This window comes from Natrix helvetica (genome assembly GCF_964273705.1).
Source record: "Natrix helvetica genome assembly, chromosome: 12".
NCBI classification, from domain to species: Eukaryota; Metazoa; Chordata; class Lepidosauria; order Squamata; family Natricidae; genus Natrix; species Natrix helvetica.
Genome location: NC_138556.1, coordinates 19,532,296 through 19,552,689, shown reverse-complemented (window position 1 = coordinate 19,552,689; position 20,394 = coordinate 19,532,296). Strand labels below are relative to the sequence as shown.

At 43.6% G+C, this 20,394-nt stretch overlaps 1 protein-coding gene across 6 annotated transcripts in view; it reads left to right on the top strand.

The window, feature by feature from the left end:
- The window catches only part of THSD4 (thrombospondin type 1 domain containing 4), a 145,771-nt gene that overhangs the window by 54,019 nt on the left and 71,358 nt on the right, over nt 1-20,394 (top strand). For all 6 annotated transcript variants that reach the window (XM_081964693.1, XM_081964692.1, XM_081964694.1 and 3 more), the window contains exon 7: nt 2,717-2,853. In XM_081964693.1, the coding sequence (XP_081820819.1) occupies nt 2,717-2,853 (137 nt within the window). The remainder of the gene's footprint in view (nt 1-2,716; nt 2,854-20,394) is intronic.

The window sequence follows — 20,394 nt, the reverse complement described above, 5'->3', positions numbered from 1 at the left end:
CCTTTGTTTCTTGTCCTGCCTTCTGATCCTTTGGAGAATAGGTTGACCCCTCTTCATTGTGGCAGCCCCTCAAATATTGGAAGACTGCTGTCATGTCAGCCTCATCCTTCTTTTCATTAAAGTAGACATAGCAAATTCCTGCAACTGTTCTTCATATGAGTAGCTTGAGCAATGTCTTTTGTTTTGTTAGGGTTCCTTTATTCCATGATGGAGCGTGGCCCAAACCCCTCTTGATGTGAGCGAGAAGGTCCTGGGGGCAATTGGTTGTCATGTTGAACCAGAAGTTGCAGGGAAAACTGTCCTTGAAAGAGATTGTAAACAGATATGGAAGAATGTGCTTTTACAATTAGAAGTGCCTCATTAAATTGGGAGCATCAGGATGGCGTTTAGGAACAGATAACACTCAATTTCTCATGGTTGCTTCAAAGGTTGTAAAATTAATCCTGCCTGGGTCTCTGTCCAAGAGATGTAGGATCAGCTGCCAAAAGTGAATTTAGTGTGGTGAGAACAAGCATCTTCTTCATTGCACATGCTAAAATCCATCTCAAGATATCTCAAAACTACATTTGGGAGAAATCAAAACCGCCCCTGAATAAGAAGTAATGATGATAGGTTCTGGGGTTAGCGTAGTATTGAGTTTCCCAAGGAATTTGCTACATTAAACTTTATATCTTGCAAAGAAATTGATTGCAAAACGGAACACTTGCATGTTAGAAAGGAGAAGCACTTGTGTGGGCAGAAATCTAACAGCTGAATGCAAGGTTACGGACCCGAACTTGGGAAAGGAAAAAAAGTAGAACCAAGCAAAATCAGATGTCCATATCTTTTAAACAACGGTTAGGTGTTTTATATTGTTAGTAATAGATTTAAAATTGATAGTACTGGATTGCAAAACAGCTTAATCTTTTGGAGGCCTGCCTTTCCTCACTCAAATCCTGGCCACGATATCAGCCCATGAAGAAATCTGGCCAAGCTCTGTTGCTTCTAGAAAAGTTTGGAAGAAGATCAGATGCCTCCGTTTCTTCCTCTTTCTTCTCTCTTTTTAACATTTCTGTGGTATTCTGAGCCAACACGTAATGCCACCATACCCCAAAGTGGAGAGACCTCATGCTCAGTTCTGGTTTCGAGAGAGAGAAAATTAACCTAGTAGAAAATATGTGAGTGAAGTTGGAAATCATGACATCAGCAAGAGTTCCACTTGCTTTGAATGTGGTTCAGATGCTTTGCTTTCTATTTTACACCCCTTACTAGAATGGGATGGGATGGAATGGAATAGAATAGAATGGAATTCAGAATGGAATGGAATAGAATAGAATAGCAGATTTGGAAGGGACCTTGGAGATCTTCTAGTCCAACCCCCTGCTTAGGCAAGATACCCTACACCACTTCAGCACAAATGGCTATCCAATCTCTTCTTAAAAACTTCCAGCGTTGGAACTTTCACAACTTCTGGAGATAAATTGTTCCACTAATTGTTCTAACCGTCAGGAAATTTCTCCTTAGTTTTGGGTTGCTTCTCTCCTTGATTAGTTTCCATCTACTGTACTTGATAAAGATGCCACAGATGCAGTTCAGCTCCCTTCAGCTCAGTCAACCCCTTTCCATTTCTTTTTCTTTAGTGGTTTAAAAGAAACAACAACCTGTAGTTCTCCCATCATCCCTTCTCCTTTCGTTCTTCCTCTCCCAGATCTCTGGCAAAGAAAACTGGCGTTACCACTGCTTTGCTCCAGAATTCATCCAGCTGTTTCTAAAGCTTAAAGGAAAGAGAGGAGAGATGTCACCACTGCTAGTGGACGTTGGGGTGGAGGGAGAGAAAGGAAGAGGGCTTGCACATTTTGGAGAACCGGAGGAGGGAGGTGACAACTGTGGGAGTGGACCAGCCAGGCACCTTGCCAACATGTTCATGGTTTCTTTCCAGAAAAGTTCAAGAGAGGATTTGATAGGATTAGCTTAATTCTGAAGGGTCAAGGATAGATAGGAGAACTTGGAGTCCTCCAGATATACTTGGAGCTCCGTTCCCATGAATTCTAACCAATGGGACCTCTGGCAAGTCAATATAGAGATAATAATCCAACAATCTTAAGTGTTGTAGTCATTGGATGTAGGATACTCAGAAGCAAAGGAAGATGACACCAGAGTTGTCAAAATAGATTGTGGGGCAGGAGAGAAACCTGTTTTCCCCCCACACACAGCATTAACAGCAGACCTACCTTGGAAATAGCAATAGCCCTTAGGCTTATATACCACTTCATAGTGCTTTACACCTCTCTCTAAGCAGTTTATAGATTGCCCCCAACAATCTGGGTCTTCATTTACAGACTTTGGAAGGATGGAAGGCTGAGTCAAGATCGAACTGCTGGCAATCAGCAGAATCAGCCTGCAATACTACATTCTAACCACTGCGCCACCACGACTCTAAATTTGAAATCCTTTTCAATTTAAATACAACCACTTTGACTGGCACGGTTCCAATGCAGAGAGTTGATTCCCTTTGGGGATCTGATTGCACTTCATTTGACCCGAGCTCCCAATTGAATCCTTGCATAGATCCTATTCCCAGACACTTCCTCCTAAAAAAAAATTATTTGCTTCCTGGTGCAACTACTTCATTCTGCTGCTGATGGGGCTGGCCCAATGAAACAATGTGAAGAAGATTTTGGAAAATATTTGTGTTTGCGTCTTGTCCTGCTTTGACCCATTTTTGCTTTCTTTTCAGTAAAGGGCAGCCAGAAATGTGAACTCAACTGCCGCGCAGTCGGCTATCGCTTCTACGTGAGACAGGCGGAGAAAGTTATCGATGGGACGCCATGCGATCAAAATGGAACCTCTATCTGCGTGTCAGGGCAATGCAAGGTAAGGCGAACATCAACCTAGAAATTGGAAGTTTCCTCTTCCATGTGATTCCTACAGCTTCCTATAGCCCAAAACGAGAGAAGACCACCAGGAATATAAATATTTTCTGTACGTTTCGATGGATTTCTTTTTTTTTAAATAGATAAACACAATCTTTTTCTGTAAGTCTTGGTTTCTCTTGTTGTCCACATCTGGAGAGGATCAGACATGTTCTTGGAAGTTATTTTTAGTGATTGGAAGCATAGTTAGAGCTATCTTTGTAGATGGGAGATATGGCTGGGATTCAGATTATTTATGAAGGCATCTTTTGATATAAGGCTGAAGGCCAGGAGACTGTTGATGTTTTGATCCAAGCTGAGCCCATGTAATACCCACAGGCCAACTTCACAATGCAGCCGTACACACTGGAAGAGAAGATACAAACATGGAAAGTAATTTGTCTCTAATCATTTACTCGCAATGAGTAACACTCCATTGGATTCATGTCAGAATGTAAATGGAGCGATTGTACTGTAAAACCAAGGAAACATGGTGTGTGCGTAAAATGATCGCATACTCTTTTAACACTCTCATTCACAGATGTTCTTCACATGTTTGCTTATATAACTCAGAGCTCTGGAAAAGCAGTGATTTTGGCCTCCTCTCTGCAGATAACACTGCTGAATAACACATAAATTTCAGATCTTTTGAGCCCAAGGCAATCTTGAGTCAATCTCAGGCTCTTGACCCATTACGTCAAACCTTCTGGATCCAACTGGGTATATTTTAGAAGCTCATTATGATAGGCCAAAAACTGCAAGTGCCCTTTACCTGTTTATTTCTGCCATCCATGATGGAAGGAAGTGGCCAAGAACCATACCTGTTAGGTCCTTTATATCATGATCCCCCCAGGAATATGTCCTGTCCTCTTGGCTGCATCAGAGCTGGTGGTAACAAATCCCCAAATCCTTGCTACGTATGTAAATATATATTTCCTTGAGGAGCCTTGGTGCTCTCTGAGCTTGGTTGTTTTCTTGGAGATGTTTCATTAGGTAACATCCGACCAGCAATCAAGAAGTAAACAATATCCCAATCAAGGCACTGCCAAACAAGCAAACAGTAAACAGCCCAACCCAACAACTTCTAAGACCAGTCCCACCAACACAGACAGGACAAGCCACTTGAGTAGAGTAGAGTAGAGTAGAGTAGAGTAGAGTAGAATAGAATAGAATAGAACAGAACCAAATAGAATAGAATAGAACCGAATAGAATAGAATAGAGTAAGAGAGTTGGAATGGACCTTGGAGGTGTTCTAGTCCAACTCCCTGCTCAGGCAGGAAACCCTACACCACTCAGACAACATCTTCTTTAAAACTCCCAGTGTTGGGGCATTCACAACTTCTGGAAGCAAGTTGTTCCACTGATTAATTGTTCTAACTGTCAGGGAATTTTTCCTTAGTTCTAAGTTGCTTCTCTCCTTGATTAGTTTCCACCCATTGCTTCTTGTTCTGACCTCAGATGCTTTGGAGAATAGCTTGACTCCCCCTTCTTTGGGGCAACCCCTCAGATATTGGAACACTGCTATCATATCACCCCTAGTCCTTCTTTTAACCAGACTAGACATACTCAGTTCCTGCAGCCGTTCTTGACTATAAACAGGGAGCAAACCCCCCTCCCTACTAGCACTGATGATGTTCCCTAGTTGGGTCATGAAACGTCTGCAAGAAAACAGCCAAGCTCAGAGAGCACCAAGGACCCCTCATGTCAACCCCGAGCTAGAAATATTCTCCTTCATGCATGTCCTTTTCTTAGTGCTGAATTTCCAAGAATATCATTTTCCTTGACTTCCAAAGGAGTGTGAGATCCCTTCACATGATCTCTGCCACGCTTTGAAAAGACCTTCCCACCCTTTGTGGGAAGAGGCTCTCGAAAGCTAACCTGATTTTTGCGTTCAGATAAGTAGATATTACGAAATCGCCATAGCTGTGGTTTCTCTTTCAAGTCTATTGACACAGTCATTGCACTTGCTGTCGGGAAGCTTTTGTAATGTAAAGGTGTGGATTCCTTTTCAAGATTGCGGTGGGGGCATTGTGCATTCAGACTGAGTTGTGTGTGAGTCAAGGAGATATTAAGCCCTCTTCCAACTTAGCGTGGTGAAGTGGAGTAGCTACAATTGCTTTCTTCTTCCCTGCAACTGTTTGGTAAGAAATGATTTCTTAAGCTTGTTGTTTTAAGCAAAACGTAGAATAGACATGTGAACGCTTGACTTGAGTTTCTCCCCTTGCTTTGTCCTGGGCAATTCTGGTTCCATTGTGGTTACATGCTGTATTGCTTGTCCAAGTGGGATGTCATCCCTTTTTTTTTGAAGACCGTAGATGGGTTTCTGTCCCAAAGGTGCTTTTCCAAAAGATAACTGGACTTCGTTGGGTTTTGTTTTCCTTAAAAAAAGGAAGGATTCACTTCTAATCCAAGGAACTTCTTCAACCATTATCTGGATGACCGAGAATCTGCACAGACCATTGATTAGTTTTCAGATTTATGGCATTTTCAGTTGAGGGATGGGCAAGGAGAAAACTTGGACAGAAAGTTGATCTATGGTCTACTATTCTTTCTTATATTTCTATTATTGAAGGGACACGTTAAGGGATGAAAAAAAATGAGACTGAAGAATGATATCAGGCAGTCTTCCTTAACCTCGGTAGCTGGAAGATGGATAGACTTCAACTCCCAAAATTCCCCAGCCAGCTCTGATGGGAATTTTGGGAGTTGAAGCCCACCCATCTTCCAGCAGCCGAGGTTGAGAAACACGGATATAAGGGACTACGGAGGGAAAGGGACTGGGCAAACATGCTGAATCTCTTTATTTAGGCATCAATATCTTTGGTTTGCAATTTGGCTTCCAATTCAAAGAGTTTACAAAGAAGGAACTTATATTTTGGGATTGGTGGACTCTGAAAATGGTTGAGAAGATGTCTGCTCCACCGGTGACTTTAATAGGCCTTCAGTGCCACCTGCTGGGTGGTTTGTCATAGTCCCATTTATGTCACCAAGGATCATACAAGCAGCATCGATTTAAAGTTGTTGAAGAAACAGAGAGCAGAAGAGAAGCAAGAAATAACAAGTAACAGATAAGAAAACCATTGACCTAGACTTAATTTAGGTTAATTCAGCCACTGATGAGGCCTGCTTGTTTTTCCTTATTAGAAAAATATAATGTATAAATTATACACAATTGTGCAGACACTTTGATGTTGAACCACACAGTGGCGCCAAACTCACAATAATGCAGTGTTGTAGACTTTTTCTGTTCCTCCTAAAGGAATTCCTCCAGGGGGAAAAAGACTGCCCACCGCTTTAGAAATCCTGTTCTCATTCTGTGTCCCTGATCAGCACCGATCCTCACCCCACAACGATCTCCTTATTCCACCACTGATGTGACCCCAAGGAAAGGGACTGTGGTTTTCTCTGTTGGCTGAGCTGAAAGTCCATCGGTGTCATTATGGCCCCCAATATGTCATTCGATGCAGTGATGAAATTCAATTTTTTTTACTAACGGTTTGTGGGCATGGCTTGGCGGGCGCGATGTGGCGGGCGTGGCTTAGTGGGTGTGGCAGGGGAAGGATACTGCAAAATTTCCATTCCTTTCCCATTCCAGGGCAAGGATGCTGCAAAATCCCCATTCCCTGCCCACTTTGGGGCCAGTCAGAGGTGACATTTGCCGGTTCTCTGAACTGCTCAAAATTTCCGCTGCTGGTTCTCCAGAACCTGTCAGAACCTGCTGGATTTCATCCCTGATTCAATGTGTCTTTTCTAAATGGATCTTCTGGCCAGCAGACCTTTAATTTAATTTTTTTTACAAATAAGGACCTTTGTGGAATGGGAAGAAAGTCCACCTCCATCACGGATGGCGATGTAGTGTCTGATGAAGGCCCAACCATAGTCTTCTAGGGAAAGGACCAGGGGTGGGCTTCAAAAATTTCAGCAAACGGGTTCTCTGCCCAAGTTTTCCTTGAGCCGCTGGGAAGGCAAAAACTGCCTCCCCTGGCCTCTGAAGGCATCCCGGGGGCCAGAAACATTTAACCTTTGAAAACAGGGGGGAAAACAACAAATACAGAAAAAACAAGACACACACAGCAATATAAAATAGTTTTACAGCCTTACATATTTAGCTTCTATAGATCTCTATTTTATGTTGCCTTCCTATCGGTTTTAGCATCTGTAATAGTGTAATAACAGTTGTACTCACAGTTGTAACAATAACAATTTGTTCATATCACCATTATATTTACATTATGGTCAATACTTTAAGTTTAATAGTAATTAGTAACTTTGGTTAGTTTTTATTCAATACTAGTTTAGAAAAAGCAAAAAAAAGAGGCTTCTATTTCCTGTTTTGGCTTCTGTTTTCTAGCCACTTATACATTCTATTCCATATTTTATAATAATCCGATTCTTCTCTTTCTTTTAACTCCATGGTCATTTTGTCCATCTCTGCACAATCGAGAACATTTTTAATTATTGTTTCGTCTGCGGTTGTATTGATTTGTTTCCAGTTTTGTGCGAAAGCCATCGTAGCTGCAGTGAGCATGTGTAGTATTATGTAGGGAGATTTTTTTCGTCCGTTCTGTTTGAAAACATTTCAATGAATGTTTTTCCTTGAGTGAATACTTCTTTGTGGTTGGGTAGGTAATGCTATCAAACAAACAGTGCTCAGATATAAATATATATATTTCAACCTGCTTTGAAACCTGACCTCCCGTGTCATAAACTCAGATTCCAGCATAAAGGGCAACTTGTACGTATTATTGAATTTGCAGCGCTGCGATATCTGTGCCCGGTTATAATTCCACCTCAGCCAGAGGCACCCACAATTTGTGTAGAAAAAGGCAGTCGTTTGTGCGATTGCAAAAGGAAACTTTATATTCCATTAGAGGCATAACGTGTTGACTTTTCGTATACGCTGGAAAGCACGGTTAGTATTTATGTGCATTAAGAGCGATAAAACGGCCATTAGGTAGCTAGACAGGCCATCCACTAATGTGGAACAGGAATGGCTGTGTGGGAGAATCAATAGAAAATACCAAGATTTGGGGGGGGGGGGTTTAATACCGTTTCTTGGAGATCTGCCCTCTAGAGTCAGTTGATCTTGTGCTGGGGAATTTGGTGGTCAAGACTGCAGGATGAGGGTCAGCCAACGACGTAAAGCAACATGCAGAATCATAGCCTTGAACTAAACTCAACTGGGACACCATGAATATATCACATAAGAAGAGATTGAACAGCGATTGGTCTGGAATGGTATAAGACAGAAGTCTTCAAACTTGGCTTTGGGACTTCAACTCCTAGAATTCTCCAGCCTGCATACTGGAGGTCCATCTACCTTCAAGCCATTGGTCCATCCACCTTCTTGAGGTGAAACCATTTGTCCCAAGTTGCCAAGTTTGAAGACCTCTGTTCTAAGTGGAGAGATTTCAGAGGAGGGAATTACAAGAGAGTCAGTTATGCTGGCTGGAGAATTCTGGGAGTTGAAGTCCACAAGTCTTAAAGTGGCCAAGTTTGGGGACTCCTGGTATAAGACATTGGACTAGAAGACCTCCAAAGTCCCTTCCAACTCTGTTCTTCTGTATCCTGTATCATTATATCGCCTTGCAGAAACACCCAACTTTTCAACTAGCTTCCCACAGAATGCCAGACTCCCTAACACATTCTCCCCCAACCCATTCCCCCTTTCAGACTCGCTTACCAACACATCCCAGGCGATGTTTGGGGTTGTGGGCCTCAGGGAAACCATGTCTCCCCTGCACTTCATAGGATGGGGGGGGGGGGAACAGCTGGAAGGGAAGGCTGTTGTCCAAGATCATCCAGTTGACAGTCCCAATTGCTGCTGGGCAGCCTTTCCCTTCCATTTGGCTCCTCTGCAGGTTTTACAGACTCCTATGTGGTATAAATTGGAAGCATACGCCAGGCGAGGATGGGATCCAACACGAGGTTCTGGTTTTGGTTAGGCTAGGAATGGAAAAGATTTGGCCGGGCCATCTTTGTCTCCTTCTCCAGTGCCAGCCTTGGGAAGGATATCGGCAAGTTGGCAAGGTTGTAGAATAATAGAAACTAGAAATGGCAAAGAAGAGAGGACCACACGAGCGATTTCCCCAAACAATGCCGTTTTGTTCTTTGTAGTCTAGAGGGGAGTTTCAGTTCTCTCCTTTTTTCCTCCAGCTTAGTTTAGTCTACACTGGAGCTTTGCATAAATACTTGAACAGGTGAGATTCCTGGAGGGGAAACTTGCTCTTTGTTTTTCCAAGGCTCGTTTCAAGGACTGAATCCTTTGCGCAATCAGAGAAAGGGGGAAATTCTTTTGTTCCACCAAGGCCGTGGGTCCTAAGAGGTCCCCTTATCTACTGCTAGTATTTTATATTTTCTGTCCTCCTAAAAAACCAATAGGATAGCCTGCAAAACTCAGGGCGCCGTAAAACAATAAGGTTCTCCTCGCATGCATGTGCTAGTCATTCCTGACTCTAGGGGGCGGTGCTCATCTCCGTTTCAAAGCCAAAGAGCCAGCGCTGTCTGAAGACATCTCCGTGGTCATGTGGCCAGCATGACTCAATGCTGAAGGTGTACAGAACGCTATTACCATCCCACCAAAGGCGGTTCCTATTTTTCTACTTGCATTTTTATGTGCTTTCAAAATGCTAGGTTGGCAGAAGCTGGGACAAGTCACGGGAACTCACTCCGTTATGTGGCACTAGGGATTTGAACCTTCAAACTGCCGACCTTTTGAGCAACAAGCTCAGCCTCTTCGCCACTGAGCCACCGCGTCCCAATAAGAAAATATAAAAAGGCTCGGTGGTGAAAATCATCGTAAAAGGTTGATCGTGCAAACAAATCCTGAGAACAATAGAGAAAGTGAGATGGCAAAGCTGCGCTTGAAAGCCACAGTGTGTGTGTGTGTGTGTGTGTGTGTAGGTCGCACTCCATTTCTTTTAGCATCACGGTAAGATGAGCTTAAAAACATGCAAATGAATGACTGCAAATTCCAATTTCTTAGGGAGAGATGCTTTTCCCATGGCCTTACCTAGCCTTTGTTGCAAGAGATGGGCTGTGAAAAGAAAGAAAGAAAGAAAAAGAAAGAAAGAAAGAAAGAAAGAAAGAAAGAAAGAAAACCAGATTTGAAGGTAGACAAAGCTGAGGGTCATCCTAAGGTTTCTATCAAAGCTTCTGCAAAGTCCATCTCCAAGATGTGTGAACTATCCAGAATAACAGAGTTGAAAGGGACCTTGGAGGTCTTCTAGTCCGACTCCCTGCTCAAGCAGAACCATTTCAGAACAATGGCTGTCCAATCTTTTCTTAAAAGCTTTCAATGATGGAGCATTCACAACGTCTGGAGGCAACTTCTGTTCCACTGATTAATTGTTTTCTCTGTCAGGAAATTTCGCCTTAGTTCTAGGTTGCTTCTCTCCTTGATTAATTTCCACCCACTGTTCTTGTCCTGCTTAAAATTTGCAATAATGCACATATGCAATTACTGTCTTTGAAACGAAACAAAAAAATCCCCTCTAAAAATGCTCAAAACCACCACATTTTCTACATCTGACTGATTTTTCACCTCACGGACAAGGATTTGAGAAGAGCAGAGAGAACATCGTGTTAACATCACTGGCACATTCGCCCAATAATTTACGGCGACAATAATGGATACAGTACAAAATGAACAAAAAGGTAATTAGAAAAACACACAGCAATTAACCGCCCCTCTTCGAAAGGATTCGTTTCATCAACTTAATGAGAACTAAAGAGCAAGAAATTATTGTAGTAGAAATGTTAGTAAATAATCAGAAGCTAAAAATTCCGGGACAATCCGCCTGTTTGATTCGTGTTCTGACCGAGGCTTCCCGAGAGCATGAAGCAAACTCTTGGTACAGACAAAAATCCCTTTTATTAATTGACTGTGAATTCTGCTATTCACCTCCAGCAAAGTCTTTTGAGGGAGGATTTACAGTCACAGACCTTTTCTGGCTTGGAGAGCTGCCAGGCCGATCTCTGCAAAACTTGGCAAGGAGCCTCTGAGAGTCACGAACCAATGAAGCGAACTAATGGTCTCCTGCAAACTCCATTCCCCGTTCGCTCCTCTTTTATTTCCTCTGGGAGGGGCCATTCATTGTCCACCTGTGGCCTCACTCCCAAGTCGACCCTTGTTCCTTAGCTGTTCCCTTCGTCTGGCAACTCTGCGCATGCGCACACTGGGAAGAGGCTCCAGCTGTTCTTCTGCCTCACTGATGTCTGACTCTGAAGGCAGCTGATAATTGTTGGATGGCCCTGGCCCCCTCTCTGCCTCCGACACAGAGCCCTCCTCAGAGCCTTCCCCAGACTCCAGGACTGGCCCATCTTCCTCCCCAACCTCCTCACTGTCTGAATCTGCTGCCAGCTCCACTGACCGGCCACAATAATTTGGAGGAGAGATTCTTTTCAAAACAATCCTGGTTTGACCAGTCACTTCTAAACATTTCAGCAACCACCACAAGATCATGAAGTCATGGTTACTATTTCCACCATAAATGAAGTCTGAATTACCTCTAATTGTATTTCAGAAGAACACACAATGCTCCACAAAACAAAAACTATCTTGGACTGTTTCAAAGTTCAGGTCTGAAGAGTATTAAAAAAAATGTTGAGAATGCTCTTTGCAGAAACTCATCCTTAAGATTTTTATGGTTTAAAAGGCCAGTGATAGACTGGACGACTGGCAGTGAAAAACATGTCAATCAAAAATGCACAATCATTAAAACAAAGTCTGTTGCAGCGCATAGAAGTAATAATGTGTGGATTCTGCCTAGAGGCCATTCAGCACACACAAACATGTACACCTAGAGTGTATCTTTGGGGAAGCTACATCAAAATAAATTAACAAATAAACCTGGAGGCTGTTTTGTGTTTTTATACAGAAAATCCACCTAGAAAAGTCATAGAGATGCACTGTTTCCCCAAACCCATGTTTCTCTACCTTGGTCATTTGAAGATATATGGACTTCAACTCCCAGAGGTCTCCAGCCAGCTTGGAGACAAATGGTTTCACCTCAAGAAGGTGGATGACCAATGGCTTGAAGGTGGATGGACCAATGGCTTGAAAGTGGATGGACCAATGACTTGAGGGTGGATGGACCAATGACTTGAAGGTGGATGGACCAATGGCTTGAAGGTGGATGGACCAATGGCTTGAAGGTGGATGGACCAATGACTTGAGGGTGGATGACCAATGGCTTGAAGGTGGATGGACCAATGGCTTGAAGGTGGATGGACCAATGGCTTGAAGGTGGATGGACCAATGACTTGAAGGTGGATGGACCAATGACTTGAAGGTGGATGGACCAATGGCTTGAAGGTGGATGGAGTAATGGCTTCACCTCAAGAAGTGGATGAACAAATGATCCACCTTTTTCCAAGAGTCGACTGTAAAAGCTCCCAAGAGAAAGATTAGCCTAGCCTGGAACATCATTCTGACAAATTTCCAAGTCCCAAGCAAAGACGTCTGAGATCTCCTTCTAGCTTGACTTTCCTCCATCATCTTGTATACAGATTCTCCTCAAGTTCTACCAAGACTTTTCCCTCACATGTCTTGCATTTCCTCCAGCAGAAAACCTTCACCTTCCTCTGCTCCATAACACCCTTTTTTTCTTTTTAATCTCCCCTCTCAAGGACACCTTGATTATTTACAGTCAAAGCATCCAAAGGACTCAATGCTTTGTGGTCCACCACATGTCCCGCATGGATCTGCTTTGCTTTCCACCGCATCTGTGTGAGACCTGTAGGAAATCTCTTTGTGATGGAGTTAGCCAAGTTGGAAACATCAGGGCTCTTTCAAATATTAACCCAGCTTCTCTGCTCCAGTGAAGGAATCTGACTGAGGTGATAGAAGTGATACATCAGAAGAAGGTGCTTTTTCAGGTTTTTGCAGGGGTTCTGGTTGTGGGAATGGAGGGGAAACTGAATTCCTCTTCTTGTGGTTCAATATGGACCTGCTAAGAGGAAAGCAAAACCATCTTGGATCAACAATCGAAAACTCTTGGGTGGAATATTTAATTTTCGTCATGTTGCTGTGGGACCATTTCCTTGGATTGTCCATTTTTTGAGAATAGATACCTTATGTGAAGTTTGGCTTGTAGGCAATGCATGCAGTGTTTGGCTTCCGGTGCCAAAGGAGAAATGGAGAACATGTGCAAATGTTAAAACAATGTCCCATTCGCAGCATGGATGTGAAGCTTTTATAGAGTTTTACATAGGAGAGAGTCTAGACAAGCAAGGATTTGGCACACGTCTTTTAAGACAAGGATTGGGTCAGGAAAAGGAGAAGGTCAACAAGCATTCCTTGGCCGTTGAGCAGAAAGAACAAAGTTGTTTGGAAAGAGAGAATAATTCAAATATGCAATTGAACCTGCTCAGAAGAAAGAGATGTATTAACTTCTCCTTCTCCTCCTCTTTCTCTTCCTTTCCTTCTTCCTTTCCTTCTCCCTCTCCTTCTTCTCCTCTTTCTCCATCTCTGTCACCTTGTCCCCTCTTTTGCTTCCTTCCCTTTCTTCTTCCTCTTCTCCTCCCCCTCTTTCTTACCCCCCTCTTCCTCCTCCCCCTTCGCATCCTTCTCTCTCTCTTTCTCCTCTTTCTTCCCTTCTTCTTTCCTTCCCTCCTTCCTCCTGCTCCCCCTCCCCCTCCCCCTCTTTATCTTTCTCCTCCTCAATGTCTGAGAGGAGGCCATCGTGTCTAAGCCAAAATGCCCCTGGGAAAGGCATCTCACCAGGTGGTGTCCTTCTCCCTGAAGCAGATCACAAAGCCCTTTCAAGGAGGCCTTCCATCCTGGTTGAGATGTCAAAGAGAAAAAGAAACACGCCTTCAAATACGTTTCATTTTCTTCCTTTCTTCACAAACTCTTGTTAACTTTTAAAATAATAATAATATTGTAGTAACACTCTTGGGTCTCACCAATGTTTTAAGCTTTCTCAAAGAGAGATTCCCTCCTGGCTGGGATGTAAGAAGAAGATCTAAACACTTCTTCAAAATATTAATTGCGGTTTCTCTTTTCTTTCCCCATGCCTTGTTTTAATGCTAAGAGCTGCACCTTTAAAACAATATTGCTTTAAAGTTCTAGCGGTTGGATTAAAAAGGACAAAAAGTCATTCTAGAGAGACTTTCTCTCCTGGCTGAGGGAGGTATGGAAAGGTCAAATGCCTTTGATGGAATCACCTTCATTTCTTTCTTTTTCAAGTGTCAGCACTTCCAAAAAATGAAACGAAAGAGGCAACTGAGTAGCTCGCCATTCCAACAGATGGATATAATCCTAACCCCGGCAAATTATTCTCAAGGATTTCCCCAGGGATGCAATGCTACAACGTCCATTTATACACAGAAGGGGATTCAACTGAACCCATCAAACCAGAAGTGTCACTTGAAGCACCAATCACCAGGCTCAAATTATCCTACTTAGAACACGTGATGTGTCCAAAGACTTAGGTCTCTGGAGAAGGGTACTGGAATAGGTGGAAGGAAAGAGAAGAAGAGGACAACCAGATGCAAGATGGATGGACTCTGTTGGAGTAGTAATAGGGCACCTCTGGAAGACCTGAAGACCAGATTAGAGAGATATCATCATAGAGAAAACCTACCAGTGTCGTTGCAAAGAGTTAACACCAACTTGGACACACCTAGTCAATCAATCAACCAATCAATCAATCCTGTATTAAAGTAAAGGTAAAGATTCCCCTTGCACATATGTGCTAGTTGTTCCCAGCTCTAGGGGGCGGTGCTCATCTCCGTTTCAAAGCCGAAGATCCAGCGCTGTCCGAAGACGTCTCCGTGGTCATGTGACCGTGGTCATGTGACTGGCAAGATTCAACGCCTTCCAACCAAAGGTGATCCCTATTTTTCTACTTGCTGTTTTACGTACTTTTGAACGGCTAGGTTGGCAGAAGCTGGGATAAGTAACAGGAGCTCACTCCGTTACGCAGCGCTAGGGATTCAAACCGGCGAACTGCTGACCTTTCTGATCAACAAGCTCAGCGTCTTAGACACTGAGCCACTGCATTCCCCTATTAACTTTCCCATTTGGTTGGGTTAGTGGAGTCCTTGTTGTTCTCTGAGCTTGGTGATTTTCTTGTAGACATTTCATTATCAAACTAGGTAACATCATCATCACAGCTAGTTACCTAATTGGGTCATGAAACATCTGCAAGAAAACCACCAAGCTCAGACTAAGGATACCATCATTCTCCTCTTCTTCCTCTCTACAAACTCCACTCCCAGCGCTGAAGATGTTCCCTCGTTGGGTCATGAAACATCTGCAAGAAAACCACCAAGCTCAGAGAGCATCAGGGACCCCACCATTCAACCCTAAGCTACAAATATTTTCTTCTGTGGGTAGTTGGGTTTGACAGCCACTCTTGTCAATGCCAAGCTGTTGTCTTCTCACTGCCCCTTTCATCTGGCCATACGGGAACGAACTGAGTGTTGTGTGCACAGAAGGCATGGGCTCTCCACCAAGCCATGGGTCCACCAAGGAAACAAAGCAAACTTGAAGTGTGCCGTGTTTGCCATGTCTCTAAAAATAGGCTCATTCTTCTCAGGATGGTGAAGCTACAGGGACACCTGCTCCACCGAGACAAAACGTTTTGTTCCACCCAGGATCTCCCAGCCTGGATGTATGGCGCCACCAAAAAATTCCCACACATCATCCAGACAACAAGCCTACTCCCGCTACGACGCTTAGCTACAACTCATCCTGACTAATGAAACTTCAAATGATCTCTTCCGCTAATGAAAGGCGCTCAGATAATTAGTTACTTTTCAACCTGAACAATCCCAGTTGAAAGAAAAGATGTCTCCTTTAGTTTCCAAGCTAGGATTCCAGACCTCCCGAGAGCCCCTGTCCCACCACAGATTCCCCGGAGGCCGGCTTTTCATTTGGAGCAGACGGGGGAAGTCCTTGACCTCGACCGCTGGAAGCAGAGATGAAGCCCACTCAATGGGCCTTGCCTCGTCCCTCTGCTGCCATAATTGGTGAGAAGGGCCCGTCTTTCACCGTGGAGACGTCGCCAGGAAGGGCAGCAGCTGCTAACAAATTCATCGGGGGTCGCAGGCTAATCTCGGAATAATTAAGCCATGTTTGTTTTCCCACACGCACTTAGCGAGGCAGACAATCGGCCCACCGCCTCCTACAGCAAGACGGGCCTTGCAGCTTCCCTGTCTGGCTTGCCGCCTTTCAGTCCCAGAGTATTGTTGCACCCGTGTTGGCATTCAGACGGCGTGTCCCACAAATCATATCTTCAAACACTTCCGAGGAGTCAGGATTTCCGACAGCCAGTCCGAGACGGGCTTTCCCATGCAAATCGTGGCTTCCAAGATCAGAAAACAGGACTGGGGAATAAAAAAACAAAATGGCCCCTTCATTTCCTCCCCTCAGGATTAGAAGGGATGGGAGAAGGCGATGAAAAGTCCATAGAAAGGGTCTTCCTTTGTCGTCTCGTAGGTTGAAAAACTGTCCCTTACCTTCTCGCTGGACTGAGAACAAAGCATCTGTTGTTAATTCAGTTTTCCTGGATTTTTGCTTGATTTGAAGCATCGTTTTTTGGGGGGTTTGGGAGCAGACAGTGTTATATTTTAGGAATAGAAGCACTGCTAAGACTGTGGCGTTCACAATTTATTTTAGGAAATTCTTAGACGGACCCAAAACAGCCAACTTTGCTCCTAGAACTCCTTGCTTTCCTGGGTAGAGCTCCCCTAAGATTTTCAAAAGTGGTGGATCCAGTTTTTTAAAAGAAAATATATGTGTGAGAGGTGAAGGAAATTGCTATGGTATAAAGGTAAAGGTTCCCCTCGCACATATGTACTAGTCGTTCCCGACTCTAGGGGGCGGTGCTCATCTCCGTTTCAAAGCCGAAGAGCCAGCTCTGTCCGAAGACGTCTCCATGGTCATGTGGCCAGCATGACTCAATGCCGAAAGACGCACGAAACGCTGTTCCCTTCCCACCAAAGGTGGTTCCTAATTTTTCTACTTGTATTTTTTACGTGCTTTTGAACTGCTAGGTTGGCAGAAGCTGGGACAAGTCACAGGAGCTCACTCCATTACGCAGCGCTAGGGAGTCGAACCGCCAAACTGCCAAACTTTTTGATCGACAAGCTCAGCATCTTATGCCATTGTATAGTGTGGTTTATTTGCTCACGGTGCCAACTTGATTTTTCTAGTTGGTAAACGAATATTTATGATCTAGTGCACCAACTCACCAGTTGGGAGTAATCACTAATGAAATAATAAAACTAACTGGCTCAGATGTGATTCACCAGCCAGCTACAAATGTACAAGTAGGCCTTGTTTAGTGATTGCCCCGTTTAGTGACTATTTGCAGCTACAGCAGTCATGAAAAAGTCAATTTGCTACCAATTATTACACCGATAACATTTGTAAAGGAAAGGAAAACTGAAGTGAGAGCGTATGCACAATTGCAGTTTCGCTCCTCACTCAGTGACCAAATGGCCAGTCCCAATTGCGGTCACTACAAGATGACGACCTGTATAACAGCTTTCTGCAACTCAAAAGCCCTTTGCTCTTTCTCTTTGTTACCTTCGTTTCTTTCCAGTTTTCCAATCTACTAAAGGCCCTGTTAAGAAGTAACAATATTTTTAATGCAGAAAACCAGCTTTTTCCTACAGTTACATGGATCAGTTTGAATTGGTTGGGATCCAGCTCTGGAGTAAACTATACCTTTTTTTTCCTTTAAAAAAACCCCTGAAAATAGGAATGTTTGCAGACCGAAAACTGGTTAAGGCTTCTCCTCTTCAAAGGAGTGTTTGTATTTGAGAATAAACCTTCAGTTTCTCTTCACAATGGCAGCTCAGTGGTCAACTTGTTTAACTATGGCAAAGTGCATTTTCTGCAACACAAATGCTTTAACTTTCATTTCTAAGTCGGGAACATGACAGGAGGAGAAGTGGAGAGAAGGAAAAGGAGAGGAAAAAAGAGGAGAAGGGAAGGAGGATGAGTGTTTTGGGTTTTTTTCTTTTAACACAAGGTGGTTGCTGAAACATTTAACTGTAGATTACAGTTCCAGTCCAGGAAAAGGCATCTTCATTTGCTGATACCCCAGAATGGGTAACGAAATAACGTTCATATTTTAAAGGAAAATGACTCTATAGGACATAGAGTCATAAGACTGGAAGGGACCCCAGAGGTCTTCTAGTCCAACCTGCTGCTCAAGGCAGGAGACCTTTATACCATCCTGGTCAAATGATCTTTTCTTGAAAACATCCAATGCTGGAGCATGCACAATTTCTGGAGGCCAGTTGTTCCACTGATTAATTGGTCACACTGTCAGGAAATTCCTCCTTAGTTCTAGGTTGCTTCTCTCCTTGATTAGTTTCCACCCGTTGTGTCAGGCCTGCAACCATCTTTTCTTTTGGATTTTTGGCCTGCCACACTATGTATTATTCTATTGTGCATTTTCTATGGTGGGAAAACGGGAGGGGGGATTGTGTGGAGTTAGATGTGATGTAGCCATAACAACATTCTTTCTAGAAAGCCAAGGTCATCCTTTGTCTCTGCACCTCTGCACCTGACCGGAACCGAATGGGTGGAACTGCCAGCGTGGCAGTGGGAGATTGGACCATGTGGGTGTGGGAGCAAGATCTTGAACTTTCAACTGGGAGCTTTCAGATTTGTGTTTCCCCAACATGGCTCTCTTAATAAATTGGAACTCTGAGCAATACTTTGCCTCGGACTCTGATTTACTTTTGGATGCTATTTGGAACCCTGACATGTTGCTTTTCCCCCCTGCCCTCAGGTGCTTTGGAGAATAGCTTGACTCCTTCTTCTTTGTGGCAGCCCCTGAGATACTGGAACACTGCTATCATGTCTCCCCTGGTGCTTCTTTTCATTAAACTAGACATCCCCAGTTCCTGCAACCGTTCTTCCTATGTTTTAACCTCCAGTCCCCTAATCCTCTTGGTTGCTCTTCTCTGCACTCTTTCCAGAGTCCCAACTTTTTATTTTTTGCATTCCCGACAATGAAAAGTGCTGCAAAAAAACCAAAAAAGGTATACAAAAGTACTTCAGAGTCTTGGGGTTCGTGTATTCTTACCCCCAGCCTTTTTTCAAGCACCTTTGGGACCTCTCTGGAGCAGATCAGCTACTTAGCTGAGGACATAGGTCAGGTGCAGCTTCCTTCATCAAAGAAGCGGAAATGAGGAATCTGCAGGAGTTTAATCTTTCCTGATAATGAGCGTTTGCGAAGCCTCATTGCATTGGTAACGGTTTGCTAGGAAAATTATGAAAGCTGTAAGAGCTGGAGTTCAGCCACAGGACATTCCGGAAGAGCAATGAGAAAGAAAGTTGGAGACACGAATGCAAACGTTCCTATCAGGTGGAAAGCCAAACCTGTCCGGTTGCATTAGCGTGGGCAATCAAAGGGCAGCGAATGATTTCAAAATGAACCACTTCCCATTTTCAACATTTGGGAGTAAACCTAGAGGAGTCAAAGCGAACAACAGAGTGGGAAGGGGCCTTGGAGGTCTTCTAGTCCAACCCTCTCCTGCTCAAGCAGGAGAACCTATACTAATCCAGAAAAATGACTGTATAAATTTTTATTTTTTTCCTTTCATACACATTCACGAATATGCATTCTTGTAAATACTATTAACCTATATCTATTAAGTATTGGCATTTGTCACAATCTTCTTACAAATATAGAAAACACAGTTGGGGTCACTTTCTTGCCACCCTCTATCTCCATCTTGTTTCGCAACCACCCTACTCCTTCCATCTTCTCAACCTCCCTTCTCTGCCTTCTCCTTTCCTCCTCTCCTCCCTCTTTCCTTCTTCCCTTCCCTTTCCCCCACTCCTCCTCTCTTCTTCTCCTTCTCCTCCTCTTTCTTCCCCTCCCTTACTTCCTCTGCTTTACCCTTTCTTCTTTTCCCTCCTCTTCCTCTCTCATTTCCATTGTTGCCCTTACTTATTTTCTTTCTCTAGTAGATTCTCGGGGTGGCCTTCCCGCGATCCCAACTTTATCTAATCCAGACAAACGATTGTCCAATCTCTTCTTAAAAACCTCCAGTGTTTTTAAGTTTAGTAAGTAAGTTTAGTTTTTAAGTTTTTAACCAACTACAACTTCAAGCTGTCCCACTGGTCAATTGTTCTCACTGCCAGGAAATTTCTCCTTAGTTCTAGGTTGCTTCTCTCCTTGATTAGTTTCCATCTGTTGATTCTTGAAATAATAGTGAAGTGATATTGAAAGTATTTGCAATCTTTTGAAGCAGGGGTGAAATGCTACCAGTTCGGACCAGTTTGCCTTAACCGGTAGTAAAAAAAAATGCTACCGGTTCGGGCAAAGCCGTATTTCTGACAATCAGCTGTGACGCACGATTTATATTAGCTAGAAAGCAGGATTTCCTGCTTTGTAGGTCATCTAAATAGCGAGGCACAGCAGATTCTCCCTCCCTCGCTCTTCGCTTACTTGGGCTGCTACCAGTAGAGGTCTGGAGCAGCTGAGAGCAGACCAATACGGTGGCTCGTTTGGCCCACCCACTCACCCG